The sequence below is a fragment of the Somniosus microcephalus genome, chromosome 27 (assembly GCF_052327205.1).
Source record: "Somniosus microcephalus isolate GS21.2 chromosome 27, FLI_Smic_1.0, whole genome shotgun sequence".
Classification (NCBI taxonomy): Eukaryota; Metazoa; Chordata; class Chondrichthyes; order Squaliformes; family Somniosidae; genus Somniosus; species Somniosus microcephalus.
Genome location: NC_141013.1, coordinates 19727312 through 19744581, shown reverse-complemented (window position 1 = coordinate 19744581; position 17270 = coordinate 19727312). Strand labels below are relative to the sequence as shown.

Below are 17270 nucleotides of genomic sequence, written 5' to 3'. Positions count from 1 at the left end.
CACAGTAGAATGGAGTCCTTTCCATCAATGAGTCCTAAAAAATAATCTAATTTACAAAGCTGGCTTTAAACCACAATATCTCTTTACTGTTTATGCATAGATCAAATAAACATTGAGTATATTGCAATTTTTTTAATGGGAAGCTAGTCATTTTCCTTTACTGCTGATCCCTAATACTGCTGAGCGTACCTTCCCCATTTCCCTGCTTATTGTGTTTCTTCAGCCATTCAATATTCTTTCTGATTGCTGACAGGTAAGACTCTGTTTTGTCAAAATCTGTTGACCGAAGGGGAAAAAAAGAGCCATTAGCTGTTGGGTAATTAGGACGGTGTGTCATTACTAGTGTTTAAAGGGTCACCGTCTTACGTAAGAGGTTTGTGTGTTTGTGAAACGTTATGACGCAATTCATGTAAAACAATATTATTGCCAACACTGCACCTCATGCAAGTAATGTAAATGACACAGTGCTGCTTCAGCAGTGTTTTCACCCCACTGACCAATAAATGGTGTTTCTAGCTAAACATTACAGTGCTCAGTGATGACAAAATATATTACAGGGCTCTAACTAATAGCAAGATGGAACTGGTTGCAACAAGTTTCATTTCAAGCCAGTGTTTCACTAACATCCAAAAGTATTACCTTTCTTCAACACTCCAAAATAAGGCACCTGCTTTCAAATATATTACCATGGCACTTTACAGATACAGAGGAAAAATCACTGCAAATACTATAGTTTTAATAGTCTCGCTTGCAGTATGGATACAGGATAACCTTACTTTATAATAGACTAGGCAACAGAAAAAAAGGGAACAGCAGTTTATCTCAGGTTTGGCATCATCCCACAGTGAAGTGGGTCGAGAATGGAGGCATAGACACACGGAGCCATAGGCGAATGGAATGAAGTGGTCTTTTTGTCACTAGGGACTGAGTTGCGACTGACCCAAGTTCATTTCATGTAGGACCCTTCTGGTCAGTAGAGAGCAGATTCTTATCCCATCAATATGTACTAGGTTCAAACCCAGGTCCACATTGTGCTAATGAACAGTAAGCTGTGAGGAGAACACAAAGAATCTGCAAAGGGATATACTGTAGATAGACTAAGTGAGTGGGCAGTAAGGTGGCAGATGGAGTTTAATGTTAGGGAAATGTGAGGTTATTCACTTTGGTAGGAAGAATAGAAAAACAATATTTTTTAATTGGTGAGAAACATTCAAATGTTGGTGTTCAGAGAGATCTAGGTGTCCTCGTGCAAGAAACACAGAAAGCTAGCATGCAGGTACAGCAAGCAATAAGGAAGGCAAATGGCATGTTGGCCTTTATTGCAAGGGGGTTGGAGTATAAGAGTAAGGAAGTCTTGCTACAATTGTACAGGGCCTTGGTGAGACCACACCTGGAGTACTGTGCACAGTTTTGGTCTCCTTATCTAAGGAAGGATATACTTGCCTTGGAGGCGGTGCAACGAAGGTTCACTAGATTGATTCCTGGGATGAGAGGGCTGTCCTATGATGAGAGATTGTGTAGAATGGGCCTATACTCTCTGGAGTTTAGAAGAATGAGAGGTGATCTCATTGAAACATACAAGATTCTGAAGGGGATTGACAGGGTAGATGCTGAGAGGTTGTTTCCCCTGGCTGGAGTGTCTAGAACTAGGGGGCATAGTCTCAGGATATGGGGTAGGCCATTTAAGACTAAGATGAGGAGGAATTTCTTCACTCAGAGGGTTGTGAATCTTTGGAATACTCTGCCCCAGAGGGCTGTGAATGCTGAGTCTTTTTGAGTATATTCAAGGCTGAAATAGATAGATTTTTGGACTCTAGGGGAATCAAGGGATATGGAGATCGGGCGGGAAAGTGGAGTTGAGGTCGATGATCAGCCATGATTTTATTGAATGGCAGAGCAGGCTCGAGGGGCTGTATGGCCTACTCCTGCTCTTATTTCTTATGTTCTTAATGAAAGTGTCTCCTATATGTGTTTGATTTATAAAACATTTGTGCAAATCAAAGGGGCTACCTATATCACAGTGCCTTATACACTCGACCTGTTCTGTTGAAGGATATGCAGTCTTCTAATGTAGCTTCGGTTCTACAAATATGCTACCCCCTTCTCGCCCACACCCCAACACCCTTGTTGTTGTTTGTTTAGTGCTTCACTTAGTGTCTTCAGATATGAAAAATCTTATGATTGTAAGAACTGAAATGTATAAAATAAGAAAGTCTTGCATTTATATAGCGCCTTTCACGATCACCGGATATCCCAAAGCGCTTTACAGGCAATTAAGTACTTTTTGAAGTGTAGTCACTGTAATGTAGGAAATGTGGCAGCCAATTTGCACATAGCAAGCTCCCACTAACAGCAATGTGATAATGTAGGGCACATTATTAAATATCATCTAACGTCATTAAAGATTGACAAACCAATGCAAGATGTAACAGTTGGTCCCATTATTAAAAAGTAATCTTTAGGCTTTTACTATCGATCCCTTTTACATAGGTTAGTGCTATGAGCATGCCATAGTAGTCTTTTGCGATACAACTTTACTGAGTATTTAAATGACATTAAACTTTAATTATCCTGTGGAGGTGGCAGCCTTCTTTGTCAAACAAAATACTTTAGCTTGAATATAATTTTGGTGGGAGGTTTATTCAAGTAGTACAAAAGTTCCTTTACAGGCTTTATCCGTTGAATCAGTGGTAGCGCTCTCACCTCTGTGCCAGAAGGTTGTGTGTTCAAGGACCACTCTAGAACTTGAGTGCATAACCTAGACTTGGCACTTCACTGCAGTACTGAGTATGTGAGGGAGTGCTGTATCGTTGAAGATGATTGACATGAATCAGTCATTCATGAAAGAAAGACTTAGGAAATAATACCGAGCGGCCTGCGGGTGGCGCTGTCCAGGCAGAGTATAAATACTCGGGCATGGGCCCAGCTTGCGCAGGACATTCTTAACAGGGATTAGTGAAGGACACAACTAGACCTCCATGTTGTAAAACAGTTGATTAAAGCTTTGTTTAACGCTTAGACCAAGTGCCTAGTAGTTTTCTTATGTCAGTGATGTTTTTAGATGAGTCATTAAGCTGAGGCTCGTCTGCCTCTTCAGGTGGTTGTAATAGGGCCCCAAGGCACTATTTGAAGCAGAGCAGGGGAGTTCTCCTAGTGTACTGCCCATCATTTATTTTTCAATCTATACCACCAATACAAATTAACTGATTATCTATCTTGTTTGCTGTTTGTGGGATCTTGCTATGTGCAAACTGGCTGTTACTTTTGCCTACATAACACTGACTACACTGTGAAAACAAATCATTGCTTGTGCAGCACTTTGGGATGTTCTTTGGATGATATAAATGCAAGTTCGTTCTTTAACTTAATTTGTATTGACAGTCTAGGTAGAATAGAATTGTGGGGATAAAAAACTAATTTAGCAGAACCTATATTTTTCTTTCAGCTGCCGATTGACCGGCTAGAATATTTCCCACATTTTCTGTTTTGATTTTAGAATAGATTACTATTCAGTAAAATTAAGTATGGAATGTAAGATAGCAATGTTCTAACGGATTTCTGGTACACAATAGGACAAGTAACAAAAATAAAAACAGAAAATGCTGGAAATACTCAGCAGGTCAGGCAGCAACAGTGGAGAGAGAAACAGAGTTAACATTTCGGGTCGATGACCCTTCATCAGACCTGGAACGTTAACTCTGTTTCTCTCTCCATGGATGCTGCCTGACCTGCTGAGTATTTCCAGCATTTTCTGTTTTTATTTCAGATTTCCAGTATCCGCAGTATTTTGCTTCTGTATTAGGACAATTAACAAAGTACTTTTAGCATTGTGATTCCAGCTTTTTAAAAAAAAAATCTAGTCTGTTTACATTTAGTGTTGCTGGAATAGAATTTACAATTTTCTGTTCCACCATTTTCCATTGACAACATGCTTCCATTGATCATATGCTGGGAATGTCCATTTTGTCCTCAAACAATTTCTTAAATGGCTGCAGTGACCTTCTAGTTACTGTAGTGGAACAGATTTTATTCAACAAGCAGATGGTAAGCACCTCAGGAGGTTATATGGAGTGCAGCTAATAGGACGGTGGCTTAGATCCACCATAAGCAGAATTCCAAGTCAGACTTGAAACAAACATTTTGTTTTCTAGCTCATGTACAGCGACGATTACAGAAGCAACAGCATCAAATAAATATGCAGAGAAGCTTTGCTTCATATAAATAGCAGTGACTGTTTAGGCCTTTATTATTATTTGAAATGCAACCTTGTTTCCAGAAGTGATCGCTATTATTAGAGAACGTGCTAAATGAGCATCTTCACTCACTGTGTGATTAGAAAGGTGCTTGGCAAACACAGGCATAAATTACTATCCCTGAATAATGAATTACTACAAATGTAATATTTTCAAATATTCCTTGTTTTCTGCAAAGCCATATTTTTCAAGTGAGCCATTAGGATATCAGCTCTGTAATAGTAGAGATAAAATGACACAGAAAAACTGAAATTAAACAATTGCTGGAAATGCACAACAGGGCTTTCAGCATTTACAAGAAGAGGCTGGTTTATCCTGTGTCGCGATTCAGATGCTGACTGGTCGGTGTATTTTCAGCATTTCTTGTTTTTATTTCAGCCCTCTGAGGTCCAGATACAAAAAGACAAACAGAAGGTGAAAGGAATCGATCCATCCTTTTTTTATGATTCATAATTGAAAGCTCACTGTTAGTCTCATTTTCAGCAACTTCCTAACAACTGAACTGCAGTTCAGTTAGCCAGTAGTTATGACGCTTTATTTTAATTGTGCCACCCACACCTTCCGATTTCACTCCATGCATTTCAGTTACACCAGTCCACACAACTTCAAAAAGGATGGCAATGCATTGCAGAGCTGCTGATAGGTTTATGTGCAAACTTGTGTGAACTATTATGAAATCTGGATCTTTTGGCTCATACATGAACACCAGACTAAGGAAACAACTTCATTTTTGGAGATTGCTCCAATTCACACCATTATACAACCAAATATCATACTTGATATTCCTTCAAGGCATCAATGAAAAGCTGCTTCCTTTGACAGACGATTTACAATCTGCTATCCATCATGACCTATCTCATCCATTTAATCTCTAATCCCTAAAGTAATCAACCAAAGCTCCAGGATACACAACGATCCCCAAATATTTAGCACGCTAGCTTTGACAGTTCAAGAGAAACTTAATTAAATATGGGGATAGAATCAAAATGGATCTAGATATCCCTGGGACCAGATTTCAAATTCCAGCATCACAAATCATAGTGTAGTGAAGAGAGATATCGCAAACTTTTTCTACTGTCTGATCTGGAACCTGGATTCACATCTGCCCATGACAAATTGACAACTGTTTGTGCACTTGAATTATCATAGAACATAAGAATTAGGAGCGGGAGTAGGCCATTCGGCCCCTCGAGCCTGCTCCGCCATTCAATAAGATCATGGCTGATCTTCGACCTCAACTCCACTTTCCTGCCCGATCCCTATATCCCTTGATTCCCTTAAGAGTCCAAAAATCTATCAATCTCAGCCTTGAATATACTCAACGACTGAGGATCCACAGCCCTCTGGGGTAGAGAATTCCAAAGATTCACAACCCTCTGAGTGAAGAAATTTCTTCTCATCTTGATCCTAAATGGCTGACCCCTTATCCTGAGACTATGCCCCCTAGTTCTAGACTCTCCAGCCAGGGGAAACAGCCTCTCAGCATCTACCCTGTCAAGCCCTCTCAGAATCTTATATGTTTTAAGGACATCGCCTCTCATTTTTCTAAACTCCAGAGAGTATTGGCCCAATCTACTGAATCTCTCCTCATAGGACAGCCCTCTCATCCCAGGAATCAATATCGTGAACCTTTGTAGCACCACCTCTAAGGCAAGTATATCCTTCCTTAGTTATGGAGACCAAAACTGTACACAGTACCTCAGGTGTGGCCTCACCAAAGCCCTATATAATTGCAGCAAGACTTCCTTACTCTTGTACGCCAACCCCCTTGCAATAAAGGCCAACATACCATTTGCTTTCCTAACTGCTTGATGTAGCTCAGTGGGTAGCACACTCATGCGCTGAGTCAGAAGGTTGTGGGTTCAAGTCCCACTCCAGGGACCTGAGCACTTAAATCTAAGCTGACACTCCAGTGGAGTGCTGCACTGTCAGAGGTGCCGTCTTTCAAATAAGACATTAAACCAAAGCCCCGTCTGCTCTCTCTGGTGGACGTAAATAGATCTCATGGCACTATTTCGAAGAAGAGCAGGGGAGGTATCCTGGCCAATATTTATCCCTCAATCAACATAAAGAAACAGATTATCTGTTCATTATCACATTGCTGTCTGGAGGAGCTTGGTGTGCGCAAATTGGCTGCCGCGTTTTCTACATTACAAAAGTGACGCCACTCCAAAAATACTTCATTGGCTGTAAAGCACTTTGAGATGTCCAGTGGTCGTGAAAGGCGCTATACAAATGCAAGTCTTTCTTTCTTACCCACTGTTAACTTTCTGTGTTTCGTGTACAAGGACACCCAAATCCCTCTGAACATCAACATTTAATGGTTTCTCACCATTTAAAAAATATTCTGTTTTTCTATAGAATGATACAACACTGAAGGAGTACATTACACTACATTTTGCAAGCATGAGACAATCTGTTCTCTTTTACTGGCTTTTCAGACTCTGACATACAGGGCTAGCTGAAAATCATTCCTAATAGAGCAGGTAGTGAATGATGCTTTAATTCATCTGTCGCTTCTAGAGATGCCAAGGAACAGACGGTGGCAGATCTGAGCTATATTTCAAATACGTGTTAGCAACTTCCTGCAAGCAAGATTTGGAATTTAATACTCTTGAAATCTTTTGGACAGAAGTAATTCTCAATGAGAGGAAGCAGTTTACCATTTACAATTCAATTTTGCTTACCTCTCCGATATCAGGACAGCATTTGATTATTTACTGTCATGTGCACTAGACTTTCAATCAGCAAAGGTAATCATTACCTAGGGTATTGGCCAGGAATAAAAAGAAAACATGCCTTTGCTGTACTTTCCTTTGCAACTGCTAATGCTTTCACCCTCAGGTTTATTTTCCATCTAGGTGAATACCTACTTAGATTTAGAATTGGCCAAATCCTCTGATTATCCAAAAGCACCAGTTGTCGTGGCTGAGCACCATTTGGTCTGCATCCTAGAAGCTTTTTCATTAATCATTAAAAAGAATATCAAGAATGAGGTTTGGTTATATAATAGTGTCAATGGGAGTATTCTCCAGCAGGAAATTGCTTCCTTAAGGGTACTGAATTTGGATGATCAGCCACGATCTCATTGAATGGCGGAACAGGCTCGAGGGGCCGAATGGCCTACTCCTGCTCCTATCTTCTATGTTTCTATGTTAGTCTGGTATCCATGTATGAGTTAAAAAGATCCACACTGCATTTGAATTTATAGTTTGCAGATCGAATGTAGTGATACCGAGCACAATGCCCAGACAAGCAGCAAATTATTGGCATTGACTTACAGCTCTGGTTAAATGAAGGATGCGGTGCAGCTGGTAGATCAGGAGGTTAAAGGCAACCAGAAGAGAAGGGAATCCTATCTCCATCTAGTTCTCACTCCCATGTTATATGCTGTCCAGCAGCCCAGGTGGGAACCACTTAAAGTCATTTAATGTACAATTCTGTCAGCCCTGGGACTTCCACATGCTACCTTTTGGTGAGGAGTTGAGCATTCAGCCCATTTCCCCACCCAAGTTGTCGTCTTCATAATGCACTATATTTGTTATATAGTGAATACTATTTCGGTGCAGCACATCAACGATTTAACGAGATTCCAAAATGTATTCCGCTTTCCTGTCACTGCGCACTTGTAAACTCCTGTGAAACCGTTCCCCGTTGCGGACATTAATAGGCATTAGGACAGCCTATCATTCGCATTTATTCAGTCATTGTGAAGAGAATGACAGCTCTGGTTAAAGGGAATAATTGTGAACTGCCTACCTTTAGAATTCTCATTTTTATCTACTTCCTCTTTTGTGGAGTCGTCAGAACCTGCAGTCTCTTTCTCCAGTTTTCCCAAATTGTGCTTTGTGCTGTCTATGTCATCACTCTTACCTGCAGAAAGCAATTAAACCTCATTTTAATATAAGACATAAACATTAGTACAGAAAGTAATCCTCGGAGGGAATATAATTGTTTCAATTATTTTATTAAAATTAGATTTCAACTTTACCTGCTGCTTCCTTATTCATGGAATATGCCTTGACTTTTCCAAGCTTGTTCTTTGTCTGCACGGCTATCATTGCATCCAAATTCTCTGCAGGGAAACAGAGTTCATTTTGACACAAATACAGGATGATCCACACTCCTTTCAAAACAATCTATAAATATACAGTCATAAGCAAACTGGTTACATGTGGGGGATGAGTGATTTGATTTGAATTCTGGTCAAAAAACAAGCTTTTTCAAATCTTTTTCCTTTCTCTTCCCCCTCCCCACCCCCCCCCAAAAAAATCCCTTCTTGTAACCCTAGTATAACATGTAAAAAAAAATCTGTACCGCATGTAAACTCCTCAACCAACTTGGTAGTTATTGTGCAGTTGTCAACTCTTCATCCACATCTCATTAAGATTCATCTGATGTTGGCTTCACCTTGATGTCTTGCCCAAGCCTTCAGGAATAAATGGCTTAGCCTAACACTAACAGCGCTCAGGTTTTTTCCCGATTGATGCACCAAGCTGATCCAGATGGGCATTCCAGGCTCCTCATTAATAATCACAGGTCCAAGATGCAGACTTATCTCTGTTGACGCTCTAGCCCCAGATGCACTAACTACTTAACAGACAAGATTCTCCAGATAACAGATTACATTGATGTCCCTTTCTCCAACAGATGTTCAAGTCCCCAGAGAAAGACTGTTCCTGCATTGCAGGTCTCAAATAGTGGTGTCCATTTCACCATTCTTTCTCTTTCCCCCCTCAAGATCCTGGCTCTAATAAAAAATGGCATAAGCTCATGTATATATCTGTATGATGGTTTACAGTATTCTGGTGTCTTAGTCTATGTTAAAAGAATTCCTATCTAATTTACGATATGTAACACAGACATACAATGTATTTCAAATGTAAATGCAACTAATTATTACAAACTAGTCACAGCTGTAGACTAACAGATAGCGATGGATAGCGAGACAGCTACTCAACTTCTTTTTCACACCTCACTTTTTATCGTGGAGTTAATGACAGGAGAAAATTAGTTTCATTTAGAAACTGCCGCGTAAATGACATTGCTACAAATTGAAATTAAAGCCGCTGTTTCAAAGCAGGCCATTCAAGCACCTAACAACAGCTGAATCACATTAGTTGCTCAGCATCAACTGAATCCTAAGTAGATGTACGGTCTGGACATAAATGGAGTGCCAGTATCTAAGCAACTAAGGCTTTTATCTTCCAATTCCTGTAGAATCATACCATGCTGTCACTTTAGTTCCTATAGCGACAAGCATCCCATGTAGAAAGCATTTCCATGAGCGTTTAATATTTGCAGTCCCACTTGATGATCTTGCTGAATATATCAAACATCCCTGAGTACATGTTTTTGGAATGCTTTGATTGTCATGACCCATATTATTCTCGTTCCCCAACGACAAGGTAGGTCTCTAAAGATTACTGAGTGTTGCTTTCAGTCTTTATGAATTTCCTTTGTTTTGCCAGAATTTGCTTAGCTGTATATTCATTTCAGCGGCGACTGTGGCACTTTTTGATTTATACAGGAGCCTTCCTTGAATTTTTTTAAAACTCTAAATCGTTTTGGAAAATGAATGGTACTATCAAAACCTCAACATCAGTTTGGTATTTAAAATATGATTTATTAAATCTGTATTACCAGCGTGACGTATTAGAATGTAACTCTAATCTATTTATTATTAAGAGTTATGATTTTTAGCAAAAGAATATAACCAGAACATAAAATAGAATTGTTATTTGCAACAATTATGTGTCTTGCAACAAGCAAATTCAACTATTTTCCATTTTAATGGCTTATTGCATCATGCTCTCGAGTGTATTAAATACGTGTGAAGATGCATAAGGAGGGGTGAGGAGATAAAGACCGTCACCCTTTCACCTCTGGCATCTGTGTTCAAATCCACCTCGGACTCGTGGGATAAAAGTCTCATCTCTTCTGGCTTTAAGGGTTCTGCATGAAAACATTATTTAGCTCAGAGTGCTTAATGTTTGGAATAAATTACAAAGCAAACGTTAGGGTTATTTAAAACACAACTAGATTCCATGATGAGAGAGAGTGAGCTTTGATGGGGTGAATGGCCTCATCTTTGGAATGGCTTCATCCCTGATTTTCTTATATTTTTCTATAGTTTGTCAAGTTTCTAGTGGGTGTGGGACCACAGTACAAAACTAGCCCAAATATGCACTAATTGGCATTAAATAGAAAGAACTTGCATTTATATAGCACCTTTCACTGCTACTGGCCACCCCAAAGCGCTTTACAGCCAATGATGTACTTTTTGAGGTGTAGTCACTGTTGTAATGCAGGAAATGCAGCAGCCAATTTGCACACAGCAAGCTCCCGCAGACAGATAATCTGTTTTAGTGATGTTGATTGAGGGATAAATATTGGCGAGGACACCAGGGATAACTCCCCTGCTCTTCTTCGAAATAGTGCCATGGGATCTTTTACATCCAGCTGAGAGGGCAGACGGGGCCTCGGTTTAACATCTCATCTGAAAGACAGCACCTCCGACAGTGCAGCCCTCCTTCAGTACTGTCACCCTAGCTTTATTTGCTCAAGTCCCTGGAGTGGGACTTGAACCCACAACCTTCAGACTCAGCAGTGAGGGTGCTGCCCACTGAGCCACAGCTGACACTGTAATTGGCAATTTCAGTCAGAAGGGCAAAAGGATGGCTGGCATAGTGAATGGAAAAATGCTGTGCTTGTGGGTGTCTAGGATTGGGCCTGAGGCACATTGTTTGGGACGTGTAAGTCGAGTTTATTTATGCGTATAACTGTCCTTTATCTGGTTTGGAAGTGCTTGCTCTGATAGTTAGTGCATGAAATGGAAAGTGTTCCATTCTCCAACAATCACATCCATCACTTTGATGGGCAAAAAAATTCACCCGAAAAACTTTAAAAAGAAACACAAGCCCCATCACAGAGTTCACATGATATGCATGTACAGGATGAGCATTTATATAATGCCTTATCGTATTACTCAGAACTGTCTGAAACCACTTCATCTATATAGAATTATATAGAAATTACCGTACAGAAACTGTCCCTTCATCCCAAACAGCCTGTGTTAGTGTTTATCCTTCACACAAGCATGTGTCTGCTCTGTTCCAATATCACTTTGTTCTCCGAGCCTACAACCACCTAGCTAAGCTATTCTTAAATGTTAACATAGGGGGGAATTTTATCGTTGGGGGCGGGACTGCTGCTTGTCGGATATCAGTCCCGCCCCCAATGACGTCTGGCCAACCCACGCTATTTTCCCTTGATTGACCTTGTTAAGCCCGCCCTGTCTCCCGTGGTGGCCGAGTTAGTCAGTGGGGGTAGTTCTCCAAACTGCTACTACTCGGCTTCTTGGCGCTGTCGGAAGTCTCTGTAGGTGAGTACCCAATTATACGGCACATTTCTTGATTTTTTTTATTTTTGTTTGTTAAAAATAGCCTCAGTAGATATGCCTCTCCGTTATCTGGAATTTTTAATCAACCGGCACCATTCCGGACCCGTCAGTGCCGGATACGAAAGAGTTTCCTGTACACCACATCCATTGCCTTTTTCCCATCCACCTCCTTGAAGGATCAGTCAATGACTTTGAAGTACATTGAATGTTGTTATGTAAACAAACATGGTAGCCAATTTGCGCACAGCAAGATCCCACAAACATTAATGAGATGAATAAAATGACAGTTAATCTATTTTTGGTAGCGTTGGTTGAGGAAGGACTTGCTGCTCTTCAAGCAGTGCCATAGAATATTTAATATCCAATAGAATGGACATATGGGACTTCAGTTTAAAGCATTATCTGAAGGATGGCATCTCCAGCAAAGCCGCCTTGCCTCAGTACTGCATTGGTGTGTCAGCTTCGATTATGAGCTCAAACTCCTGGCTTTAACCTCAAATCCACAATCTTACAGCTCAGTAATGGCAGTCCTACCAACTGAGCCAAGCTGACACTTGGGAAGCTCAGGCTGTATGTATGGGGATGCCTATGTTGATTGCAATCTCCTTATTTAAATATAGACTAAAATAACAATGACGAAAACGGAAACAGACGCTGGACTAATATTTAAGATTTTTATAATGTTTGCATTTTTGCTTTCATTGTTCTCCTTGGAGCAGAGAAGGCTAAGAGGAGATTTAATAGCGGTGTTTAAAATCATGAAGGATTTAGATAGAGTAAATATGTAATGATAGAGTAAGTATGTAATGATATTTTCAAAAGACTTTGAGTTAGATTGAAAAACATTTTAAGGAATTGATTTCTTATGCTAAGCCTGCATTTTTGAGCAGCCTAAATGCCAATTGAGGAACTCAATCCACCAATCTTTCAATAAAAAGAAAGACTTGCATTTATATAGCGCCTTTCACAACCACTGGACGTCTCAAAGTGCTTTACAGTCAATTAAATACTTTTAAAGTGGAGCCACTGTTGTAATGTGGGAAACGCGGCAGCCAGTCCCACAAACATGACAATGACCAGATAATTTTTTTAAATGTTGGTTGAGAGATAAATATTGGCCATGACACTGGGGATAGCTCCTCTGCTCTTCTTCGAAATAGTGCCGTGGGATCTTTTACATCCACCTGAGAGGGCAGATGGGGCCCTCGGTTTAACATCTCATCCGAAAGACGGCACCTCTGAGAGTGCAGCACTCCACTGGCGTGACAGTCTAGATTTATGAGCTCACGTCCACTGGAGTGGGACTTGAAACCACAACCTTCTGACTCCAAGGTGAGTGTGCTACCCACTGAGCCACAGCTGACAATGTCTGAAGTGAATATTTTTCAAACATTATTTTTCTTCCCTCTGAAAAGCGTGATTATATAATATGGTAGTAGAACAGTGGTGGAAACAGATTCAATAGTAGCCTTCAAATGGGAATTTGATAAATACTTGAAAGTGAAAAAATTGCAGGGATATGGGGAAAGAGCGGGGGAGTGGGACTAACTGGATTGCTCTTCGAAAGAGCCGGCGCAGACTCGATGGGCCGAATGGCCTCCTTCTGTGCTGCACTATTCTATGATTCTAGAAATCAGTCTAGAAATGATGTACGTTACTGTAAATGAAAATACGGTACTATATAGATGAAAACACACTATTTTGTAATGCTCGATAAAGGCAGCTCTTTTAAAATGCTTCACTTTAAAGGTTCAACTGCCAAGCTTTTGCATCAATAAAATTAATATTTAATGTGGACTTGATATGTTTTCCAGTAAAATGTGCATGCTCTATATTTATCAATGGCATTATAATGTTCCTGTGTGACCTTGTGGTTGTGAAGGTGAATTTCAAAGTGATATGCTGGTAACTTATTGAAGTTAATGGTGAACAAATCACAGCTTCGGTATGTTTTCCATGCCTGATATAATAATCCCCTTTACGATGCACTAAGCTCCTAATTTTCCCTTTGATGGTCAACTATGACCCTTTTACTTCCCAAGAAAAAAAACTGGAGCCATGCAAAAAGTGTGAAGTGTACCATCACACGATTCCTGTCTCTCCCCACCACCTGTGTGTGCCATACACTTTAATATTGCAGTTGATTTCTAGCTGTGCTGTGTCTTATCACCGTAATCACACTGACCAGAGGTATGTAATGATATTTTCAAATGTCTTTGAATTGGATTGAAAAACATTTTAAGGGATTGATTTTTTATCTTAAGCCTGCATTTTTGAGCCGGTGACTGACAGGAGGTAAAACTGTAGACAGCCTAAATGGCAATTAAGGAACTCAATCTGCCAATCTTTCAATGTCTGATGTGAATTTTATTCAAACATTATTTTTCTTCCCTCTGAAAAGCGTGATTATATAATCTGGTAGTAGAACAGTTAGAAAATAGTTACAACTGAAGGCACATAGATAGTAGAGCTGAGGGAAGATGCAGAAATCAATAGCTTTTGCTATAAGCTATTCTCAAAGTAACTTTGGTCATATTGGCCCAGAAATTCGGGTCTCCTCGGGTGAGTACGCACGGGGTACTCACCCGTAGGCCGAATGGAAGTGTCGGTTTTCTGCATGCACTGCGCATGCGCGGGAATCCGGCACTTCCATTCCTCTGAACGAAGGGGTTCAGAGGTCGAACGCGCGCGCAGGAGAGGCTGCGCGTGCGCTTTGAACTTAGGTTTTTTTTGCAGGTTTTCCCGGGATCGCAAGCCTGCAGGATTTAGAAATGTAAAAAGCAGGCATAAGGCCTGCTTTTTACAAGGTAAGTGGTCAATTAATTAAAATTAAAACATTTTTTCCACAGCTTTATTATTTTTAAATACTTTAAAGCAAGGTAAGTTTATTTTTAGCCCCGTTAGAATATAAATTTTTTTTCAAAAATTTAAATTATTGTTTAAAATAGTTATTTAATGTAATTTATAGTTTATTTAAAAAGTGTGATTTAAAAAAAAAATTATTTGATGGTTTACTGCTATTTTGGGGCTGTAGTATTCCTAAGTTTTGACAGGTCTTCCTGTCAATCTTATGAATGGGCTTTTCCCTCCTCCGATTGGCTGGCCATGGCTCACGTGATCCCAGGGGACGCATCGCACTAACTACGCCCCGGGACACGCAAGCACAGCACGCCGGCAGCTGGGCCAGGCCCCGGAGCGGAATTCCACGGGGCCCTACAGCTTAACTGCCGGCGCGCAAGCTAAGTGCAGGTCGGGGGCTTACACCCGCGGGAAGCCCCCGACCCGAATTTCTGGGCCATTATGTACTAGATCCTAAATAGAGCGTTAGAGTGATGGGGCAGGTGCTTGTACCTCATAAGATACAAGATATAAATTGATTTCTAAGGCATCAAATACCCTTGGGTTATTTTGCATCATCATAATATAGGCTACCACTCAGCATAAGATCAGAAGAAAGTCAGTAACATGGAACGGTCATTCGGCCCATCCAACTTGCTCCATCCAGAGTCTGTGCACAATTACTCTATCATGGATTACCTCCAAACACCACAGCCTGTTGATTTTCTATTTTAAAAGCATGAAGGGGGAAAAATTTGGTTGCTTTGCGCCTCCCGTTAGCGCCCTAAGAGGGTACTAATGGGGCGCAAAGCAACTAGCGCCCGGGCGCGGCGATGTTTGCGCTGCTCGCGAAATTGACCAGACATTTTGCAGCGGTGCTAAACACTACCGCCGCGATCTCCTGCGCCCACAGATCGTGACGTCAGTCGAGCGTGCAACGTCCCAGTAGCGCCCCGGACCGGATATTGAGTGGCACCCCCTGCCTTACCGCCTGCCGCTAGCAACGACAGTTGAGGGGAATGTTTTGCAGTCGGGAAGGGACTGGGGGAGCGCTATTTAAAGGCGACCGCTTCCTGCCTTTTTTTGTCGGTGACAATTTTGCACCACGCATTCTGAGAGAGAGAGAGAGAGAGAGGCTTCTGGAGAGATTCGATGCTGTGTGAAGGAGTTTTGGGTACTGAGCAGCACTTTGCAGGATCTTTTTGATTTGACCTTCCTTGCATCGCTTTAGAAGAGACATGGGGGCAGCACTCTGAGCTCTTTCCCTGGGCCTCTCCATTGTTCTTTCCAGCAGATTTGATGTACAGGTCTCTCCAGGTCGAGATTCAAGGCTGCAATGAGCAGGATGTGGATGGAGAGCAAGATCGACCCACCCCTTTAAGAACTGGCCGGCGCCAGTGTGTCTGTGTTCCATTGCTGACTGACATCACATGAGCTTCGCCAGCGCTCTGAGGTAGTGCCTCGCTCCTCGGCATTAGCACCTTAAGAGAGATGTGTAGCGCCTGATTTAGCGCTCCAATCACCTCCAGGGGCGATAGAAGTCAAGTTTGCAGTCGGAGGCGATAATTAGCGCCAGGCGCTAAATTTTGTGCCCGGACGATAATTGCGCCCCAAATGTGGCGATACTGAATTTCTCCCCCTAAGTTCCTTCCCCTACATCTCAGTGGAAAATAACAAGCAGTGCTACAGGTATTAACATCCCCATGACCTTCAATTCTTCTTCTCAACATATGCAGATACAGTTCTCTTTTAAAGGTGTCAATTGATCACAAATGAACATTCTTCGCTGAAAGCCTGTTTCACATAACTGGGCTTGAAATCAAATCATTGCAAAACCTTACAAAAGCAAACTTAGTCACACTAGAGTGACTAATACTTGATATTGAAAACTAAACTTCATTATAATGGAAAACTGAAAATTTACTAAGCGTGGTATAGTTCTTCAAACTAATAGTTGGGGTATTGTACTTGTGTCAATACTTTCCCAAGATTATAGAAGCCGCTGTTAATTCTGAAATTATATCACATTGAAAATTTTGGTCCAATCTGGGGGTTTTTAGCTGAACTTTTCCACTGGTGCACTCGTTTATATCACACACCTCTGGAACTCTGTTCATGAACACTTTGGTGAAGCATCCATCATTGTCCTGTATATTTCTAAAGCCTTTGATATCACCTGACACGCACTACTAAACCAAAATTAATGTTCATTTCTAACTAATTTCCTTTCAAATTGCTCAATCAATCTGTGCTCTATTTGCTGGCTCATTCTCTGACCACCTTTCATTCCCTGGGTTCTGTCCTCACTCCCTTTTTCATATCAATGGCCTCGGCAGCTAATCATCCAACTCCATCCTCTTTTTTTTTACGAATGATTTCTCTCTCTATTCATCACAATCCTTCAGAAACACACCTTCAGCCTACACGCCCTCTGGTCATGAATCACTATAATTTGATCTTTTCTTTGTCCTTTGATGGGGTATGAAAAAGTATATTTCTTCCGATTTTTAGGAATTGTTTTATTTGTGTCTCTTACAAATCTACCCAACAGCTATCGACTTTTACCTTTGATGTCTCCACCTTTAGTCTTTTGTATATCAAACATTCTTGGCTTTACTGTCTCCTCTGACCTCAACTCTCAGTTCTCCTCCTTCACCAGAGGTACATCCAAGAAGCTTTCATGCCAACTGTTTCTGTTTCTTGCAACAACTTGTAACTCTCTCTGAAGCTCAAGCCTGCTCAAGACTTGAATACCGGTCTTGTATCTGGAGCTGCTC

The 17270-nt window shown here is 41.0% G+C and overlaps 1 protein-coding gene across 1 annotated transcript in view; it reads right to left on the bottom strand.

The window, feature by feature from the left end:
• Nucleotides 1–17270, bottom strand: part of scg3 (secretogranin III) — a 31390-nt gene that overhangs the window by 1950 nt on the left and 12170 nt on the right. The window contains exons 9-11 of the mRNA XM_085968641.1: nucleotides 8245–8328; nucleotides 8013–8126; nucleotides 190–276 (exon numbers count right to left, since the gene is read on the bottom strand). Coding sequence (XP_085824767.1) covers nucleotides 190–276; nucleotides 8013–8126; nucleotides 8245–8328 — 285 coding nt within the window. The remainder of the gene's footprint in view (nucleotides 1–189; nucleotides 277–8012; nucleotides 8127–8244; nucleotides 8329–17270) is intronic.